Below are 19778 nucleotides of genomic sequence, written 5' to 3'. Positions count from 1 at the left end.
CGATCGCTTTCCTTTTCTCTTTATTTCCAGGTTTCTGCAAGTCAGAAAATGAACAACATGAAAAAAAAAAACACGTGTGTACGAATAAAGACAACCTAATAGGCATTCCAAATAGGTAGCGCCACTATAGGCCGCGAGCAAGGCACTAGGCCAAGCACGCACGCATGTTTCTCTCGTGCCAAAGTAGCTCGTCGAAACGTCTGGCATGTTCGTCACGTGCCCGTTGCTCGCATTCCTCCCTCGGGACAGCGAGCGCTTTGAGACGTTGTGTTAGACTGCACCGCCTTCGGGATCGACCCATATATTTTTTTTTTCGTCAGAGGAACGTGTGATACCTCCAGTCCAAATGGGTGAAATCTCGAAGTGAGCGCTATTGTAATACAATAATCGAGACATGTTGTCGGGCACTCCTGGGTGACCCGGACAGTGGGCCATGACTTGGGCCTGTCCGACCGGACAGGTTACGCGTGGTTCAGCCCGTGCACGCAAAACAGCGCGGCCTGTACTCACACACACACACACAGAAAAGTTCTTACGCTAATGATGTTCGTGGCAGATGATTCTAGCCATCCGCGTTGTCGGGCATATAGTTAACCAAGGAAGCCGGCGAATGGTAAAGAGCGCTCTTGCGAACGATACGAATAAGTTAAGTAATTATTTTAATTAAGGAAATAAGTTGGTAAGTAATTTTAATTAGCGAAATAAGTAGGTTTTTCTGTCAAATGATGTCAGCCGGGGGATACAATCGATCTCTGGTAACGTAGTTCGAGTAAATTTTGTAGTATTTCTTAAAAAATAAAGTGTTCGAAGTAAAAACAAGAGATACAAAACACCATAAACACGGTAACAACCCGACGAACTCGCCACGCTCATCCCTATACTTTTATTCCGTATTCCCTTTAACAATAGAAAAATGGAATGCGCTTCCACGTTAATGGTGTCCTTCTCTAGAAACCTTAGAATCCACTCTTCAGCTCTGTCTAGATTTTTCTTCCGTCTGTATTTCTTGCTTCTCCTGCTTGGACATTCCATGTCCTGCAGTAGTCAATAAATAAATAAATAAACAAATGAATACGTGGACCCACCGCCAGAAAAAAAAAAGGCGCCTATATTTATAGCCGGCGTGAACTGCGGACCTGAAAAGGGCCCCTGATATCAGAAACGCGAGCTGACATGGCTCCAGGTCTATGGACCAAGAGACGCCCACTGGCTCGTCGTCTGGATAAAGCATTAGACGCGAGTAACTTGTAGCGTGTGCGTACGCCTCTCTGTTTCTATTTCCTTCTTTCGCCGTTGGCTTAAGGGCCCGACTACTATTCTCTACCGCAGGCACTGTCTGCCTTGTGCCTGCTGTGGGCCCTAGCCCACACTGAAGCCGGCGGCGGCGGCGGTGGCTACGGGGGAGGCGCCGTGGCCGTCGCAACCCCGGTCATCGCCAAGACCACGCCCGTCCTCATCGCGGCCTCCAAGCCCGTCCTTCCTAGCATGGGCAATGCAGGCCACTACCTCGGCTACGCGGGCAACGTCTTCGAGCAGCTGCTGAGGTTTAGCGGACACTACGGACTCCCCAGCGGTGGCGGGGGAGGGGGCAAAGGTACGGGCCAGTATGGCCTGCGTAATCCGAGGTGGAAGCGGATCCCCGAAGACAGCGGTACACGTGGTAGTCGAACGGTTGACGGCCGCTTCGTAGTCGCCCCGACTGTTGCGATATCGCGCGACACTGAAGCTTGAGCGCACTTCTGCATTAAGAAAAAACAAACAAACCTTTATTTAACCTACGCTGAGGTGCGTGGACTCGTGAACAGAAACTTACCGTAAGCAAATTTGTACATGCGTACAAAGGCATCGTGGTACACAAGAGCGGTTAGCAAAACGGGCGCCTGCCAGTAGTGAAAGCGCCGACCAAAGAAAACTACTCGTGAGCGGGAAGGAGCCGTAAATATGGCCCTTAATCTACTAGCGAGTTTAATGCGGAACGCGAAACCTTCTTGAGATTCACTGATGCGCATCGTTCTGTAAGAGCGGTGCTGTGCCATTGATGCCGTCAAGAAGAGATTTCGAAAGGTTCCATTTAATTTTCTATTCTCTTTTATTATTATTATTATTATTACGCGTCGCGCTAAGTGGCCAATACCGAGGATAACGACGGCGTGACGGCCTCCGAGCCGCGTGTGAGCCTAAGACGAAGGGTGGAAAGGATGAAATAGAAAATGCTAACCTAGAACACCCAGTTTCAATGACACGCCGTGGAGGAAAAGCGGGAAAGAAGACACGCAATTGTCACACGCTGTCAGGGGACCGCCTTCAGTCTTTGATACGGCCAAATGAGCGTTATGGTTGGCACTGTGGCCGCGCATGGCCGGATGGTCGACCAACGCTGTGAGGCGACTTCGCTGCGAGGCGAGAGGCTTACAGGCACTGCGCTTCGTTTGGCTTCCTTTCTTTGTTCGCCAGGTCTGTTGCGTGCCGTCAGTGTGCCCGTGTTCAGCGGCAGTGTGATGCTGGGCCACGGCCTGGGTCGTGGCGGAGGTGGCGGAGGCGGCGGCGGTGCCTTCCTTCTGGGCCATGGCGGCGGCTACGGTGGTGGCAGCGGCTTTGGCGGCGGATCCATCAAGACCTACAAGTTGGCCCATAGCTCCTATGGCGTTCCCGTCGGCCTGCCCGTCAGCTTGGCCCACGGATGGCACTGACACTACGGGAGCTGGCCCTCCCGACACTTCCTCAGCGTAAGTGCGCGTGTTTCCGCTGTTTGGTGCTGACAGATGTAGCTCTCGCGAACGTGTGACGCTGTTACATGATTCTGATAGCACTTTGGATATTTCCTATGGACATGCGTACGTGTAAGAAGGCTTAGCACGTAATCACAAGCCAAGAGCAGTTATTTCTAATGTTCTATGTATAACTTTTCCTCGTTCACCTTTCAAGATTTGTACGCGAGAGTGCTTTAGTTTAGTTCTACCACGATGCCTTCTCACGACGCCTCAGTGCGTAATTGCTGCACTTACGATATGGAATGATGATGCTCTCGTTTAGAGTCCGCTATATATCCGTGAGTCGCTCTATGTGGGTTACATTGTCTTGCGTCCAATCTCCCTGCGATGTGAAGGCTTACTCGACCAGTGAAACCGATGTAGTTGCCATGCCTATCTTTCTTGTATGCATGGAGACTGTCACCCACTCAGTGAGCTATTGCTTAGTGCTCTCATTTAATTTTTTGTATAAGAACCCAGCTCTAATAAAGCACTGACTGCGACGCAAACTCGTACAGGCACGGTGTGCGCATGTGGAGCACGCTTATGCTAGTTTATGTCGCAGAACAAGACGCTTGACAATCGTAAACCGCGCTAAACTCTTGTTATTCTTGCATATACCATGGAACGTATACGCTTATCACTTGCATTATTTTTCGAAATTTTTGATGGCAGCCAGTTTTCCTGCTTTTTGAAATGTTAAGTAATGAAAAGTATTTGAAGTATGATAGGAGCGTATCGTTAGGAGCCGTTTACTTGTGGCAAAGAGAGCAACAGCTGCCAGGGCGTCGAAGACGACGATCGGCGCACCGTTGCGAGCACTGAATGCCCTGTGGCCATATTGGCTACTTTCATTCATTCATCTGCAAACAGACTGCATATAAACGTTTTGTTACTTTTATCCTATTGGTCGTCCCCGTCATAATGTACGGGGGATCTGTTAAGGAAATTAACCTCCCTGTCTCTCCGTCTATTTCTCCTCCTCCTGTTAATGTAATGATGTGTATTAAATTCAATTAAAGAGTGGTTTACGGAGTCGCGTATTGAGCATAATATTCGATTGCACAGTACGCCGTACAGCACCTGCTTTATACGATTGATCGCCAGCAGAAATGGAGACAGCTTTCTCTATATACAACGTCTCACGAACACCCTCCAGTTCGGAAACCTAAGCGCTACACTGCGTGCAAATAAACTGGAAACCAAATCTTGTGAACTAGAGGGTGAAAACACAAGTGCGTTGATTGTATCTTCACTATAACCATGAAATCTGGGGCATCTAGTTTAGTTCGCCCGCTTCGCCACCACGTGGCTGGAAGAGCCTTCAATATGAGAAATTCTCGGTGCAGTACGCAGAATAGCATTGACTATACTGTTTTCGACCAATCCGTTGGATAATCGGCGACGGACTGGTCGAAAGAGCGCACCCACCCCTGAATTGAGCCACTGAACTCGCGTTCACCTGCTATCACAGAAATTGTGCAGATCCAACGCACATTTTTTGGAATCTATCTGAAGCAAAGTTTTCGTGAAGCGGTTACTCGAATGCTATAAATGGTGCCCATTTCGTTTCTGCGTCTTTGGCGCAAACTGGCGCACCCGCGCGGCGCAATGCGACGCGCGATCACCTCGAGGTTGGCTTTGGAAGGAGTGCGATTACCGGGCGGCTGTGCTGGGGCACCGAGGTCCCATCCTCGGGGTGCGTGATTCAATTTTTGGTGGCCCGGGGATCCAGTGACGCTCTTGTTTCTTGCGCAGCACTGCCGGTTCACCTCCCGAGACGACCGGGGACGAAATTCGAAAACAAAAAGGAAATAAAAATAGTATACAGTACAAGATTCCCGGGTTTCATTATGGATATGATACCAGAGTATATATAAGGATAGTTACGAGTTACTGCAGCCTCCTGAATAATTATAATTAATTTGAAATCCCCGATTACTGCGCTCCAAAGCACAGGATCGTGGACTTTAGAGACCCGTCACGTGAGCACGACTTTTGCGAAATTCCTGGAAACCCGGAAGTAGAAAGCGGATGTAATGACCTCACTAATGATGTCACACACAATAAGGTGGCATGGTATTTAACGGACTAACTAATGGAAAACAGTTGCCTCCGAGTTCAGTTCGTGCCTTGCGTTCGCCTAATGTTAACGTAAAGAACACCAACGCCGAGGTGCGAGTGCCACTAAGAGACACGTAAGTCAAAGATTAGGGTCGCCTACCATTTTTTTTTATGTGTGAGCTATTCGGCAAGACAGGAGCAGCACCTAACAGCCACGGCCAGGAAAGCCCGGGAGGATTCGAAAAAAAGAAAGAAATGAAAAAGAAAAGAAAAGAAAAACTCCTCTTCAAAATTTAATTGACAGTCGAAATAGCTGATACGCTGCATCCATAGGCACTTCTGAGCATGGACACGCTTAGTCCTTTATATGTAGGAACACTTCTATGTTCGATTTTGACACGGTGTTATGAAAACTGTGATTTCCGGACACATTTTTGATGTACATGGCGCTTTAGATAGACATAAGACAAAACCCTAAACTACAGTATACAGCTCTTTGGAATTGCCAAGTTACATAGAAGTTTCTTTCCACAATTATTGGTTTTCGCGAACAAAAAATATTCCCAATTTTCGTTAGATCTATGGATCATAATAAGTTGATTTTCGCGTGTTTCTCAGAAAGGGAATTCAACCGTAAAATACCGAGCCTGTGAATGCGTGGTGTGCTGTTCAGCCTAAAGACGCAAATTCTTGTGGCGATTTCATCTTCGTTACCTGTGCGACTGCAGGTATTCGCGAAAACGGCGTTTTCCTAGTTAAATCACATCTATTTTCAGTGAGTTGTCATTCGTGCCCCCGATTCCGGGACTTGATCTTAGATAAGCAGTACTACTTATTGTTGCTTTTCAATGCGTAAGCATTCTTTGGCGAGCTCCCCAACCCTGTCACGCAAAAAGTATAATGCCTTAATATCTGCACAAAAATGCGTAATTTGCAAAGTTAAGACATTTAATCATTATGATAGTCTATATGTAGATGATTGGAAACTTGTAAGCGAGAAGGAGCAATTTAAAGCAAGAAAATAAAACACCTATAGTGCTCCTTAGAAAATACATGGGGAAGCTTAAGTCTACGCATGCGCAGTACCATGGCCCCCCGCGCTAGCTATAGTAAGGGTGAGCCAACTGAAGTTTGGGGTTGGGTCAACTTGAAATTTGGAGGTGGACCAACTGAAATTTGGGGATGGGCCAACTAGAAATTTGGAAATGGGCCAAATTAATCTTGGGGTTGGCCAATTTAAACTCCGGGTACGCCAACATAAATTTGGGTGTAGGCCAACTTGAAATTTCGGGGTGGGTCGCCTTAAATTTGGGGGTGGGCCAACTTGAAATCTGTGGGTAGGCCAAGTTAAATTTGGGGGTGGGCCAACCTAAATTTGGGGATGGGCCAAGTTGAAATCTGGGGCTGAGCCAATTTAAATTTAGGGATGGGTCAACATTAAGTTTGGGGTGGGGGAGGGGTGGCCCAAATGAAATTTGGGGGTGGGCCTACTTACATTTGGGGATGGGCCAACCTATATTTCGTGTGGGTCTACTTGAAATTTGGGCTTGGCACAACTGAAATGTGCAGTTGGGCCAACTCGAAATTTGGGCGTGGCCCACTTGAGATTTTGGAGTGTCCCATTGTCCATTTGAACGCTGCCGAACGTCCTCCGAGTCATTAAGACCTCGCGGCGAAGTGAGCACGTGCAGACGCTTGGCGCGTTTTCGTTGGGCCTTGCCGAGGCGCAGTCAGAACACAGGCGAGAGCTTGCGTGGACAAGGAATGCGCGCATAACGCAGGCTTGCGAGAGCGACAGTGAGGTTGACATGACATCGCGGCGATGCACTCTCCCCTCACGCAGCGCCTTACGCGATAATAATAATGCGGCAGCTGGCGTTTCCTTTCGACCGCTCTGCTCCGTCGAGGCGCGCTCATGCCTGGCGTTCCGGCTCAATTGGTACGATTGCATTGAAGAGGCCTAAGCATTCTTTGCCACCGGAAAGGCCATGGGTGGACGCGCATCAGCTAGGAAAAGCAAGTAAGCAAAACTAAGCAAAAACGAAGTGACAGCCTAGCAAAACAATGCTTATGCATTAGTAGACAAGTCTCAGAATTTCTGTAGCTTTTTTTTAATTACACGTGAATCAGGAAACATTCACATCTGTCAGGTAATTCCTGCTACTCGACTTTCTTGGTGGTCGGTAATAGAACACGCAGTGTGATTCATCTCTCTCTTTCCGCCTGTTGCACACGCGCACACACGCAAAAAAAAAGAAAGAAAGAAAGCGCGAAGAAAGTTCACGCGTCATTTCACAAGCGTGCGCTGACCATATGCTCTTTTCTCGAGGTGTTGAAGCGTGTTCTTGTGTAACTATCATAGTGAAAATACAGCACGGCAAGGGCGTCGCGTACTGTTACGTCGGTAGTGAACACGCCAGTGGAAAAATGCCACGCGTCATTACAAACATATGAGTGCGGAAATAGGACATATGTGTCATTAGTCTATATACTATCTTGAACGAATTTACACTCAATAACTTTTGAACAAAACGGACGACGTAATTTGATTCGTTTTTCAAAATAACTACGATTACTTATTACTGCTGTATATTTATGCTTCGTTATTTATTCTTTTTGCAGGTAACAAACGACACATCAACCATCTGAAATTCTGGAGGACACCTGTACATAATGTTTCACATTACAGCTCATTACGTTTTCCTTTTGTTCAATAAAACACGTTCTAGTTTTGCTGTTTGAAACAAGTGTTTCAGTTCATGGATTTTAGCTACGAATACGCACTGCTCTGGAGGAAAAGAGAAAGCGACTGCGGTGAACAAACACGATAAGATTGGACATGAAACCTAGTATTCTAGACGCATAATATCTGCGGTAGTGTGTTCAAGGCGCACAGTAAGGCCTTCCTATCATCTGTATTGATTCCGTGCATTGAAGAGAAAGCTATAGACCGCGTCAGCCATTCAGCGAAGAGAGTCGGAAGAACGGTTCCTCCACTGTCCACTCCTGACCTCCCTCTGCGTGACGCCGGCTGTATGGAAACTTCACGGAAGCATTAGTGCGGGGCAATGAGCGAGGCTCCCCCACATTCTTTCACAGAACGCGCAGCCGGCTCTCGTTATTGATTGGCTGACACGATCTTTGACGTTCGCTGCACTGCACGGAGTTGGTGAGACGTAGTATAGGTGAAGGTCTGTGGCTAAATTGTCCTGTATAGAGACAGAGAGAAAGAAAACGAAAGAAAAAACTGAAAGGTTAGACAGTGTAGACAGGCTGGTTGCCTTGAGCTGGGGTAAAGGGTAAACGGAATTAAACAGGACAGAAAGAGACACAAGCAAGAAAAGAGAGAAAATAAAAAGGAAACGCGTACACGATTATCATGTGACGCGCATCACTTCTCAAGGTTTCTCACTTAGTCCACTTTTTCCCCAAAAGCGCAACAACGTCGTTCAACGCCTTCTGTGCTGTGCCTTCTGCCCTGTGTAGGCTTTGTAGCAACTATAGCAGCCTGGCGAGTTGTTAAGCACTGCCTCAATAGGGGTGCCCGCTGACTGAATTATCACAACGGAGTCTGCGCAGCAAAGTTTAGGTGCACCTTCTCTCGAACCGCGCCTCTCGGGAGATAAGAGAACAAGATTGTTGGCAGCCTGTGAGCGAGCTCTGCGACAGGCTCCTTATGGTGTCAGAATAGGATGGAATACCGACAGCTCGTGCATGACGCGTTCAAGGAGCGCAACGAAAAAGCAAAGTTTACTTACTGACGTTATACGGAAGCTAAGCGCATTCTTTAAGCGCGCTGCGTGGAGATCCTGCAGCTCCTGGGCATGAGCGAACAGACGGTAACATAAGTGTATGGGGCATCTGACACCGGAGTATTGTGACACTAAGTAGCACATCATGGTGTCGCGGTGAAAATTGATGGAAAACAAGGAAAGCGCACCAATTATATAGGCACACTATGGATGTTTCATTCAGAGGTGTCATGAAAGAAGCTCCCATTTCACATACCTTCTCTTGTGTATGGGCGCCTTGTGGCTAGCGGCTGCACGAATGTCGTTCGAAGAACACACGAAGACCACTTGGGATTCCTTAACGTGCGCCTAACCCTAAGTAAACGGGTGTTTTCGCATTTCACAAGCATAGAAATATGGCTGCCGTGGCTGGGATTGGATCCCGCGACCTCGTGATTAGCAGTCGAAGCGAATAAAAACTAAGCAACTACCGAGGGGAAGGAATGTTGGCAAGTCGAGGAAGGTCGAGGAACGCCCTGCGTCAGTTGTACACTTGACAAATTTGCATGGTGTTTATATTTTAGAAATAGCAGAAACGTACAGTATAGCCTTCAGTTTACCCGCAACTGCTGTAGTGTCTATAGTAGTAGAGTTACGGTATCTCCTCGCGTCGTCTTTTCCCTGTCCCATCTTTCCCCCCCTGAACGCCCAGTGATATGCTACCACTCAAGCCTACGCTCAAGCAACTGAAGTCGCAGGCTTTCTTCAACACGGCGCTCACGTTCAATATGGCTATCCTCAAGTACTTTTCGCTGACTTCACTCGCCAACCGGGCTCAGTCCTTGTTAACCTCCCTACCTTTCGTTTATTATTTGCTCTTGCTCTCGCTCGCCGCTTTCCCTCCAGTATCATCTCTTACACTACTCGCTCCCGCTAGACACAACACAAACACGCAACGACCTTAATGAAGTATCAATTACACGCTAGTTGACATGCTGTCGATGTACAATTCCGCTGATCACCGGGATAGGAGCGTGGTCCTGTCTTTGGTGACATTATCGGTCCACAGCGTCGCTGAACAACACCGCTCCTTATTCATCACTTTGTTTTTGTCGACAGGAGCATACTGTATTTCCTCTGAACCTACTTTCGGCTTTAGGTGTGACCTTGCACGCCTGCTTATACCCCAGTCACACGGGCACTTTCCAAGTCCTTTGAACCAAAGATCCTTTACTTCAAGGGAGAATGCGCACTGTCACACAGGCACAGCAAAGGAGCACTACTGGAAGGGAGCTTTGAGTCCAATGAGTGCGCATTCATCCTTTGAAACCTCAAGGGAATACTCTCGAGCCTAGAGGGCGTCCGACAGCAGAAAAGAAAATCTTCAAAAATATGGAAGTTCAATTTTTACCTCTTTAGAACAAGCTTATAAGTACTGAATACTATTACTAAAGTACTAAACACTTTCGGGACACCCGCAATCTCCATCATGAACTCGCCGGCACAGCAGCGCAGGCAAGGCCTGTCGTCAGCAGCAACATCGACACAACACGGGTGCCATGTTCGATTTTGTTCTTTGGTTAGCGGCTGCTGGGTATCCCAGTCTTCTCGGCATTTTTCTGCGCGTCTTCTTCCCTCGTCACTTTTGTGTCGTAGCTCATCTTTACAATCGTTGCTTTAAAAAAAAAACAAGGCAAGAACACTAAAGGGCAACAACGAATAATCGACGCCAACATGCGGTGTACGAAGCAGTACACATGGTGGCCATCATTACAATAAATATATCTGTATTTGGTAAAGTAATGCCTTTACTACGCGTGCATTTTGTTTTGATGTTTGTATGTATTAGGAAAAATAAATATTGCTGCAAGAGTATGACGAATTTATTATAAGACGCATTTGGGCCATATTTTTTAATATTACTTTTGGGGCGGTGGCAGCGCTAAGGGTACGTTGCGGTTTCCGTTACAAGCTTCAACTGAGAACATCCAGAGAGACCGCGTAGCACCGACACATATCCCTTGAACTAATGTGCCTTTGAAAGCTCAGTGCTCCTTAACTTCAAAGGATCTTTGGCCTGCTCGTGTGACTGGGGTATTATTATGTTACGCTGACGGCGACCGTTGTCGTCAGACTGCCGCTTCATTCTGAGCTTCGCCATCACCAGAGAGCACAGAAGGCTGTCTTCACAAACAAACCACCGGTATTCGAGCCCATGTATTCGCAGAATTCTGCATTTGGGAGCTGTACACGTTAACCATTACGCTACCGCCTGCCCCCACCACTGTCTGTTCATCTGCCTTCCCACTTCTCGTTTTCGTCGAAGACGCAGGCACGACGGAAGCAGAAAGGAAAAAAAAGTAACGATTGCTTGAGCGGCTTGCTGACACATGACCTTAACTTTGGCAGGCTACTCTCATTCGAGCGCATGTAGGCTTGCGGCTGTGTGCAGATCGTCGGTCGCCTTAGCTTTATTGTAAATTTGCTTTCACCGAATCTTTTCGGTTGAAACTGAAACGCCGGGCAAAAATGAGACCTACCGTTGTATTTTTTTCGTAGTTTCTAAAAACGCTCATTCCTAACGCTAAAAACCAAAAACGCTCATTCCTAACTTTAAAGCAGCAACAGCTTCATCACCAGCGACTTCAACGCTCATTTACGCGAACAGTGATTTTTTTAAAGAAATGACATCAGGATGCCATTTTTCGAAATCATGTCACTGCTGTTACGTTTCGCCTACGACGCGCGGTTTAGCCGGCGCGGCTGCAACGGACGCCGGGGCTTCGTTCAAAGCGGCAGACATTTTGGCCCGTTCGGCGCCGCCGCTACGCCTCCCCGCCAAGCGCGTCCAGGCCTGTTCTAATGCCACGTGTCTTCATGTGCGTGTGTGTGTGTATGTGCATGTTGGTGCCCACGCTTGTCGAAGCGCGGCAGCCGGGGAGAGGAGCTCCCCCAACTGTGAAGCGAGGGGGTCTGACCGGCGCCGACACGACGTATGCGCCACCTTCTCTTCCCATTGTGCCCGAACGGCGCCGGCACGACGGCTACGCCACCTTCTCATCCCATTGTTCCCGAGCGGCACAGTCACGTGCTCGTCTATAGAGGGGTTCCTTCTTGCCCTCAACTGCGAGAGTATAAAAGCAGCTGCCCCCGGACGCCAAGAAGGGCTCCGATTTCTTCTGTTGAGTAACGTGCTCTCCCGTCTCTCTACTTCGGTCGACCTGACCGCCAACTCTTTGCGATGTTAGAATAAACAAGTTGTTTTGTTGTTACCAGTCGACTCATGCTTTGCCGGGACCTTCGGATGCTTCCAGTTGTGCCCCAGGCCGCCAGGCCAACGCTACCCTTGGGGCTTGCGACCCAGGTGCAACAACGGGCGTCAGCGCCGAGTTCCCAACAACTCGTGCCAGCAGTGCGATTAGAACAACTTTCTGCCAGCGGTGAGATCGCGACAACGGAGGCCAGCAGCGAAGATATGCGGTTGACTGTATGCTGAGCAGCTCAACGACCATCCGGGAGCAGTGCAACGAGCCCTGTGTGATGACTGGTTGCCTGCAGCGGAACGACTGCGCTGAATTCTTGGCTGCGAGGTTTGGTGAGTGCGGGACTTTCTTCTTCTGAGCTTTGCCAGGCTTTTGTTAGTGTCAGAAACAGAGCTGGTAATTGTGGTTGTCGTTGCTGCCGGGTTAGTTTGCGGCAAGACAATAATAGGCAGTAGAGAAAGCAGCATTCAGAGCAGCCATGGATTTGAAGTCGTTGCGCAAACCGAAATTGCTGGAGCTTGCAAGAGAGTTGGGTCTGGATGTCTCAGACAAACTCAGAAAACCAGAACTGCTAAGGGCTATTCTTGAGTTAGAAGCTGAGGATGACGAGCTGTCGGAATGCCTTGAGACTATTGAGGAGAGGTCAAAAAGACAGGAGCGCGAACTTAAAGAACAAAAAGAGCGAGAGCAACAAGAGAAAAAAGAAGAGCGCGACCGTCAACACGCTTTGGAAATGAAGCGTCTTGAGGTAGAGATGGAACGCGCTCGTAATGGAAGTCAGGCACACGGTGCAGGAGAACGAGTATTGTTCAGAATGACTGACCTGATGCGGCCGTTTAAGCTTGGAGAGGACATTGGTTTGTTCCTGGTTAACTTTGAGCGAACGTGCGAGAAGCAGGGGTTCTCTCGGGAAACGTGGCCACAGCGCTTGCTCACTTTGTTACCCGGCGAGGCGGCCGACGTAGTCGCTCGCTTGAATAGAGAGGAGGCAGAGGATTTCGACAAAGTGAAATCGAGTCTGCTAAAGAAGTACAGGCTGTCAGCGGAGGCGTTCCGTCGGAAGTTTCGGGAAAATGAGAAAGGCAGAAGAGAGTCATATACAGAGTTTGCCTACAAGCTAATGTCAAACATGCAGGAGTGGCTCAAAGAAGAGAAAGCGTTTGGTGACCACGATAAAGTTCTGCAGTGTTTCGGGCTAGAACAGTTTTATAGTCGGTTACCGGAGAACGTGCGGTACTGGGTCTTGGATAGGCCAGACGTTAGTACAGTGGCTAAAGCCGCCGAGCTAGCCGAGGAGTTTGTGACGCGTCGGGCTCGCGGAGCTAAGGACGGTCAAAAGGGTGAATTTGGCTCGAAGTTTGAGAGGCCGAAGTTCACACCCATGAGAGCAAAGGGAAACACACGTAGTGCGGATGCGAGTGAAAGCAGTGCGACCGAACCTAAGGAGACGGCGGCAGCCGAAGCCGAACGCAGAAAGCGGTTCGAGACGAGGCAAGCGCGCGTTTGTTATACGTGCCAGAAGCCGGGTCACTTTTCGGCGCAGTGTCCGGAAACAACACCAAAAGTTGTGTTTTTGTCATTATGCAGCACTGACGAGAACATGAAGCTTCTCGAGCCTTACATGCGAGACCTCCTCGTGAACGGGAAAGAGTGCCGAGTGCTTCGCGATTCCGCAGCTACAATGGATGTAGTTCACCCCTCTTACGTAGAACCCCATATGTTCACGGGCGAGTGCGCATGGATCAAGCAAGCCGTGGAAGCTCATAGCGTGTGTCTGCCCGTAGCAAAAGTGCTTATTGAAGGACCTTTCGGAGCGCTTGAGACGGAGGCGGCAGTGTCATCTATGCTGCCCCCCCAGTACCCGTACCTATTTTCAAACAGGTCCGATCACCTCCTGCGCGAGAAGGGGCTTTTGTTTGGTGAGGCTAGCGTTCAGGCCTTAACCAGATCGAAGGTTCGGGAGCTCGCTGCAAAGGCGGTAGTTGCGGGGCCGACGTTGTCCAACAATGAAAAAGGGTCAGAGGCGCAGCAAGCTGATATTCAGAGCACGCCTGAACTGAATAAAATTGAGTCTGTAACGTTAAAGGCACCAGATACTGGAGAGGAAATTCCCGATGCGGGAAAGTTAGAAGAGCTATCTGCAGATTTGCTCATCGCGCCTACGTCAGACGGACTTAATAGGTTGCTAAAAGTCAGCCGGTCGGCTTTGATAGCCGAGCAAAAGAAGGATCGCAGCCTAGAAAACATACGCTGCATTGTCAAGGAAGGCATCGCCAAGAAAAATGCTCGCTTTGTGGAAAGAGGTGGGGTCCTGTACCGGAAGTATCTAGACCGCAGGGGAGTGGAGTTCGATCAGCTGATCGTTCCTCAATGCTATCGTCAGGATCTCTTGCGCTTGTCGCATGGGGGTTCGTGGTCAGGACACCTAGGAGTTAAGAAAACTAAGGACCGTCTCTTGCAAGAGTACTATTGGCCAGGGTGTTTTCGCGGCGCAGACCATTTCGTGAGGACATGTGACACCTGTCAGCGGGTGGGCAAACCAGGGGACAAATCAAGGGCGCCGTTGAGATTGGTACCTATCATTACGGAGCCTTTTAGACGGCTCGTTATTGATACAGTGGGACCTCTGCCGGTAACAGCCACGGGGTACAGACACATTTTGACTGTGATCTGCCCAGCGACAAAGTTCCCTGAAGCAGTGCCGCTTAAAGAACTCAGCTCAGTTGAGATAGTCAATGCACTACTGTCCATATTTGCGCGAGTTGGTTTTCCTGCGGAAATCCAATCAGATCAGGGCACAGTGTTTACTAGCGCTTTGACGACAACTTTTCTCGAAAGGTGTGGGGTAAAGCTGTTACACAGCTCAGTGTACCACCCACAGTCGAATTCCGTTGAGAAGCTCCACTCCGTCATGAAGCGCGTGTTGAGAGCATTGTGTTTTGAACATCAAACTGACTGGGAGCTGTGTCTGCCTGGGGTGATGTTTGCATTACGGACCGCGCCGCATGCGGCTACGGGGTTTTCGCCAGCTGAGCTGGTGTACGGTCGCTCGCTGCGATCTCCGCTTCGCATGCTTCGAGAATCGTGGGAAGGCAGGGGCGACGACCCAGTCGTGGTGCAGTACGTGCTTAAGCTCCTCCAACGCTTAAGAAGGGCACAGGAGTTGTCAGGTGAAGCAATGGCAAAGGCCCAGCAGAGGGCCAAGGTTTATTATGATCGGACCGCCAGGGCCCGTCGTTTTGAGGTGGGCGATGAGGTCATGATATTGCGCACATCGCTAAACAACAAACTAGACGTGCAGTGGGAGGGCCCAGCACGGATTGTTCAAAAACTGTCAGACGTCAACTACGTGGTGAGTCTACCAGGAAAGCGGAAAGCACAGCAAGTTTACCACTGTAATCTGCTCAAACCTTATAGACAAAGGGAAGCAGTAGTGTGCATGATGGTAAACGTTCCCGAAGAGCTTCCGGTCGAGCTTCCGGGACTAAGCTCAGTGACGAACAGGAAAGACACCGATCAGGTCATTAGTGACTTAGTCAGTGGAGCATCGCTGTCGCCTGAGCAGAAAACCGAACTACACCAGCTCTAACAAGAGTTTCAAGGTCTGTTCTCTGAGAAGCCTGGTAGGACTTCTGTACTTACTCATGATATAGAACTTACCTCCCCAGAGCCAGTACGATCCAAGGCGTATCGGGTGTCACCCCGCCAGAGCGATATTATGGAGGCTGAGGTAAAGAAAATGCTACAGCTCGGTGTTATTGAGGCAGGTGAGAGTGATTATACCTCCCCTTTGATTTTGGTTGAGGTACCGGGCAAGGTACCTCAACCATTAATCATTAAGGAGTGTGCAATAGAAGTCGGTGGTAACTCCGTTAGACAGAATACCAGCAAACTATCGCAGGAGACGAAAGATCTGATCAAGAAACGCCAATGTATGAAAGCATCTAACCCTACAGCTAGAATAGAACTTGCAGAACTTTCGAAGTTAATCAACAAGCGTAAGACAGCTGACATAAGGAAGTATAATATGGATAGAATTGAACATGCGCTCAGGAACGGAGGAAGCCTAAAAACAGTGAAGAAGAAACTAGGAATTGGCAAGAATCAGATGTATGCGTTAAGAGACAAAGCCGGCAATATCATTACTAATATGGATGAGATAGTTCAAGTGGCTGAGGAGTTCTATAGAGATTTATACAGTACCAGTGGCATCCACGACGATAATGGAAGAGAAAATAGTCTAGAGGAATTCGAAATCCCAAAGGTAACGCCGGAAGAAGTAAAGAAAGCCTTAGGAGATATGCAAAGGGGGAAGGCAGCTGGGGAGGATCAGGTAACAGCAGATTTGTTGAAGGATGGTGGACAGATTGTTCTAGAAAAACTGGCCACCCTGTATACGCAATGCCTCATGACCTCGAGCGTACCGCAATCTTGGAAGAACGCTAACATAATCCTAATCCATAAGAAAGGGGACGCCAAAGACTTGAAAAATTATAGACCGATCAGCTTACTGTCCGTTGCCTACAAAGTATTTACTAAGGTAATTGCAAATAGAATCAGGAACACCTTAGACTTCTGTCAACCAAAGGACCAGGCAGGATTCCGTAAAGGCTACTCAACAATAGACCATATTCACACTATCAATCAAGTGATAGAGAAATGTGCAGAATATAACCAACCCTTATATATAGCTTTCATTGATTACGAGAAAGCATTTGATTCAGTCGAAACCTCAGCAGTCATGGAGGCATTACGGAATCAGGGTGTAGATGAGCCATATGTAAAAATACTGGAAGATATCTATAGCGGCTCCACAGCCACCATAGTCCTCCATAAAGCAAGCAACAAAATCCCAATACAGAAAGGCGTCAGGCAGGGAGATACGATATCTCCAATGCTATTCACAGCTTGTTTACAGGAGGTATTCAGAGACCTGGATTGGGAAGAATTGGGGATAAAAGTTAATGGAGAATACCTTAGTAACTTGCGATTCGCTGATGATATTGCCTTGCTTAGTAACTCAGGGGACCAATTGCAATGCATGCTCACTGACCTGGAGAGGCAAAGCAGAAGAGTGGGTCTAAAAATTAATCTGCAGAAAACTAAAGTAATGCTTAACAGTCTCGGGAGAGAACAGCAATTTACAATAGGCAGCGAGGCACTGGAAGTCGTAAGGGAATACATCTACTTAGGGCAGGTAGTGACGGCGGATCCGGATCATGAGACGGAAATAATCAGAAGAATAAGAATGGGCTGGGGTGCGTTTGGCAGGCATTCCGAAATCATGAACAGCAGGTTGCCATTATCCCTCAAGAGAAAAGTATATAATAGCTGTGTCTTACCAGTACTCACCTACGGGGCAGAAACCTGGAGGCTTACTAAAAGGGTTCTACTCAAATTGAGGACGACACAACGAGCTATGGAAAGAAGAATGATAGGTGTAACGTTAAGGGATAAGAAAAGAGCAGATTGGGTGAGGGAACAAACGCGAGTTAATGACATCTTAGTTGAAATCAAGAAAAAGAAATGGGCATGGGCAGCACATGTAATGAGGAGGGAAGATAACCGATGGTCATTAAGGGTTACGGACTGGATCCCAAGGGAAGGGAAGCGTAGCAGGGGGCGGCAGAAAGTTAGGTGGGCGGATGAGATTAAGAAGTTTGCAGGGACGGCATGGCCACAATTAGTACATGACCGGGGTTGTTGGAGAAGCATGGGAGAGGCCTTTGCCCTGCAGTGGGCGTAACCAGGCTGATGATGATGATGATGATGATGACCGGGCAAGGAACCTCGTCCTTGCGTCGACTACCGCAGGCTTAATTCCATCACTAAGGATCAAATTTATCCTAATCCCTAACATCGAGGAGCGCCTTGAGAAAGTTAGTAGCGCTCAGTTTATTTCCACCCTAGATCTTGTCAGGGGTTATTGGCAGGTTCCACTTACAGAAGAGGCTAGCAGGTATGCGGCGTTCATTTCACCAATGAGAACATTCCGTCCTAAAGTGTTGAGTTTTGGTTTGAAGAACGCGCCATACTGCTTTTCAAGCCTCATGGATAAAGTGTTGCGGGGACAGCAAGAATTCGCTTTACCGTATCTAGACGACGTAGCGATATTCTCCGCATCCTGGTCTGAGCATATGGCACCCTTGCGGGCAGTGCTAACCCGCCTGCGCGAAGCGGGCTTGACAGTCAAGGCTCCCAAGTGCCAGTTAGCACAGGCCGAGGTTGTCTACCTCGGTCACGTGATTGGTCGGGGTCGTCGCCGCCCCTCTGAAATAAAGGTGGCCGCTGTGCGAGACTTCCCGCAACCGCGCACGAAGACCGATATTCGGTCGTTCTTAGGTGTCGCCGGCTACTATCAGAGGTACATCCCCAGGTACTCTGATATCGCGGCTCCCCTGACGGATGCTCTAAGAAAAACAGAGCCCCAAACAGTCGTATGGGACGAGACAAAGGAAAGAGCTTTTAGCGCCCTAAAGAGCGCCCTAACAAGCCAGCCGGTGCTACGATCGCCAGACTATACAAAAGGGTTCGTTGTTCAGTGCGATGCTAGTGAGCGAGGCATGGGCGTTGTACTGTGCCAACGGGAAAATGGAGAAGTAGAACACCCCGTCCTGTATGCTAGTCGTAAGCTGACCAGTCGTGAGCAGGCGTATAGCGCCACCGAGAAAGAGTGTGCGTGTCTCGTGTGGGCCGTTCAGAAATTGTCATGCTATCTAGCCGGCTCGAGGTTTATCATTGAGACGGATCACTGCCCTCTCCAATGGCTGCAGACCATCTCTCCCAAAAATGGCCGCCTCCTGCGCTGGAGCCTCGCTTTGCAACAATATTCCTTTGAGGTGCGTTACAAAAAGGGGAGTCTCAACGGTAACGCCGATGGCTTAAGTCGAAGCCCCTAACGTAGGAATCAGCCTCAAAATTGTTTGTTACTGATGTTTTTCTTCCTGAGGCAGGATTTTTAACATATTGCTTTTGTTTAGTGTTTCAAAGTGATGACATGCTTTCTAGTGCAATTTTCCAATTTGTGGACGCGTTCTGAGTGCTGCTAGACTACTGTAAGGAACTAGGCAGTGGTATAGAGGGGGAAAGAGCCTGGCAGGGCTTAGTGAGGGTTGTGCCGTGCTTGCTGACTAAGCGGTTGAGTTTCAGCTGTTGTAATCGCACCGCTGGCGCGAGTTGTTGGGAACTCGGCGCTGACGCCCGTTGTTGCACCTGGGTCGCAAGCCCCAAGGGTAGCGTTGGCCTGGCGGCCTGGGGTACAACTGGAAGCATCCGAAGGTCCCGGCAAAGCATGAGTCGACTGGTAACAACAAAACAACTTGTTTATTCTAACATCGCAAAGAGTTGGCGGTCAGGTTGACCGAAGTAGAGAGACGGGAGAGCACGTTACTCAACAGAAGAAATCGGAGCCCTCTTTTGGCGTCCGGGGGCAGCTGCTTTTATACTCTCGCAGTTGAGGGCAAGAAGGAACCCCTCTATAGACGAGCACGTGACGGTGCCGCTCGGGAACAATGGGATAAGGTGGCGCAGCCGTCGTGCCGGCGCCGTTCGGGCACAATGGGGAGGAGAAGGTGGCTCACACGTCGTGTCGGCGCCTGTCAGACCCCCTCGCTTCACAGTTGTTGGGAGCTCCTCTCCCCGGCTGCCGCGCTTCGACAAGCGTGGGCACCAATATGCACATACACTCACACACGCACATGAAGACACGTGGCATCGGAACATGCCTGGACGCGCTTGGCGGGGAGGCGTAGCGGCGGCGCCGAACGGGCCAAAATGTCTGCCGCTTTGAACGAAGCCCCGGCGTCCGTTGCATCCGCGCCGGCTAAACCGCGCGTCGTAGGCGAAACGTAACAGACCGCCCCGCCGGGGGAAGGAGATCCCGATGGTCAGGGGACTGCATCCGCTGTCCGGAGGGATGTCGCTCGATGATGCTCATAACCGAAGTCGGGCGTCCCTCGACGTTTCTTGAG

The 19778-nt window shown here is 49.1% G+C and overlaps 1 protein-coding gene across 1 annotated transcript in view; it reads left to right on the top strand.

Annotated features, from left to right (window-relative positions):
• Nucleotides 1-7547, top strand: part of LOC142572850 (uncharacterized) — a 29626-nt gene extending 22079 nt beyond the window's left edge. Inside the window, exons 2-4 of the mRNA XM_075682252.1 lie at nt 1330-1594; nt 2455-2726; nt 7437-7547. Of these exons, the coding sequence (XP_075538367.1) occupies nt 1330-1594; nt 2455-2690 (501 nt within the window). The 3' untranslated portion in view covers nt 2691-2726; nt 7437-7547. The remainder of the gene's footprint in view (nt 1-1329; nt 1595-2454; nt 2727-7436) is intronic.
• The last annotated feature ends 12231 nt before the right edge of the window (nt 7548-19778 follow it).

The sequence above is a fragment of the Dermacentor variabilis genome, chromosome 1, assembly GCF_050947875.1.
Source record: "Dermacentor variabilis isolate Ectoservices chromosome 1, ASM5094787v1, whole genome shotgun sequence".
Lineage (NCBI taxonomy): Eukaryota > Metazoa > Arthropoda > Arachnida > Ixodida > Ixodidae > Dermacentor > Dermacentor variabilis.
The sequence above is the reverse complement of the archived record's forward strand: the minus strand, read 5'-3'. Positions and strand labels throughout refer to the sequence as shown.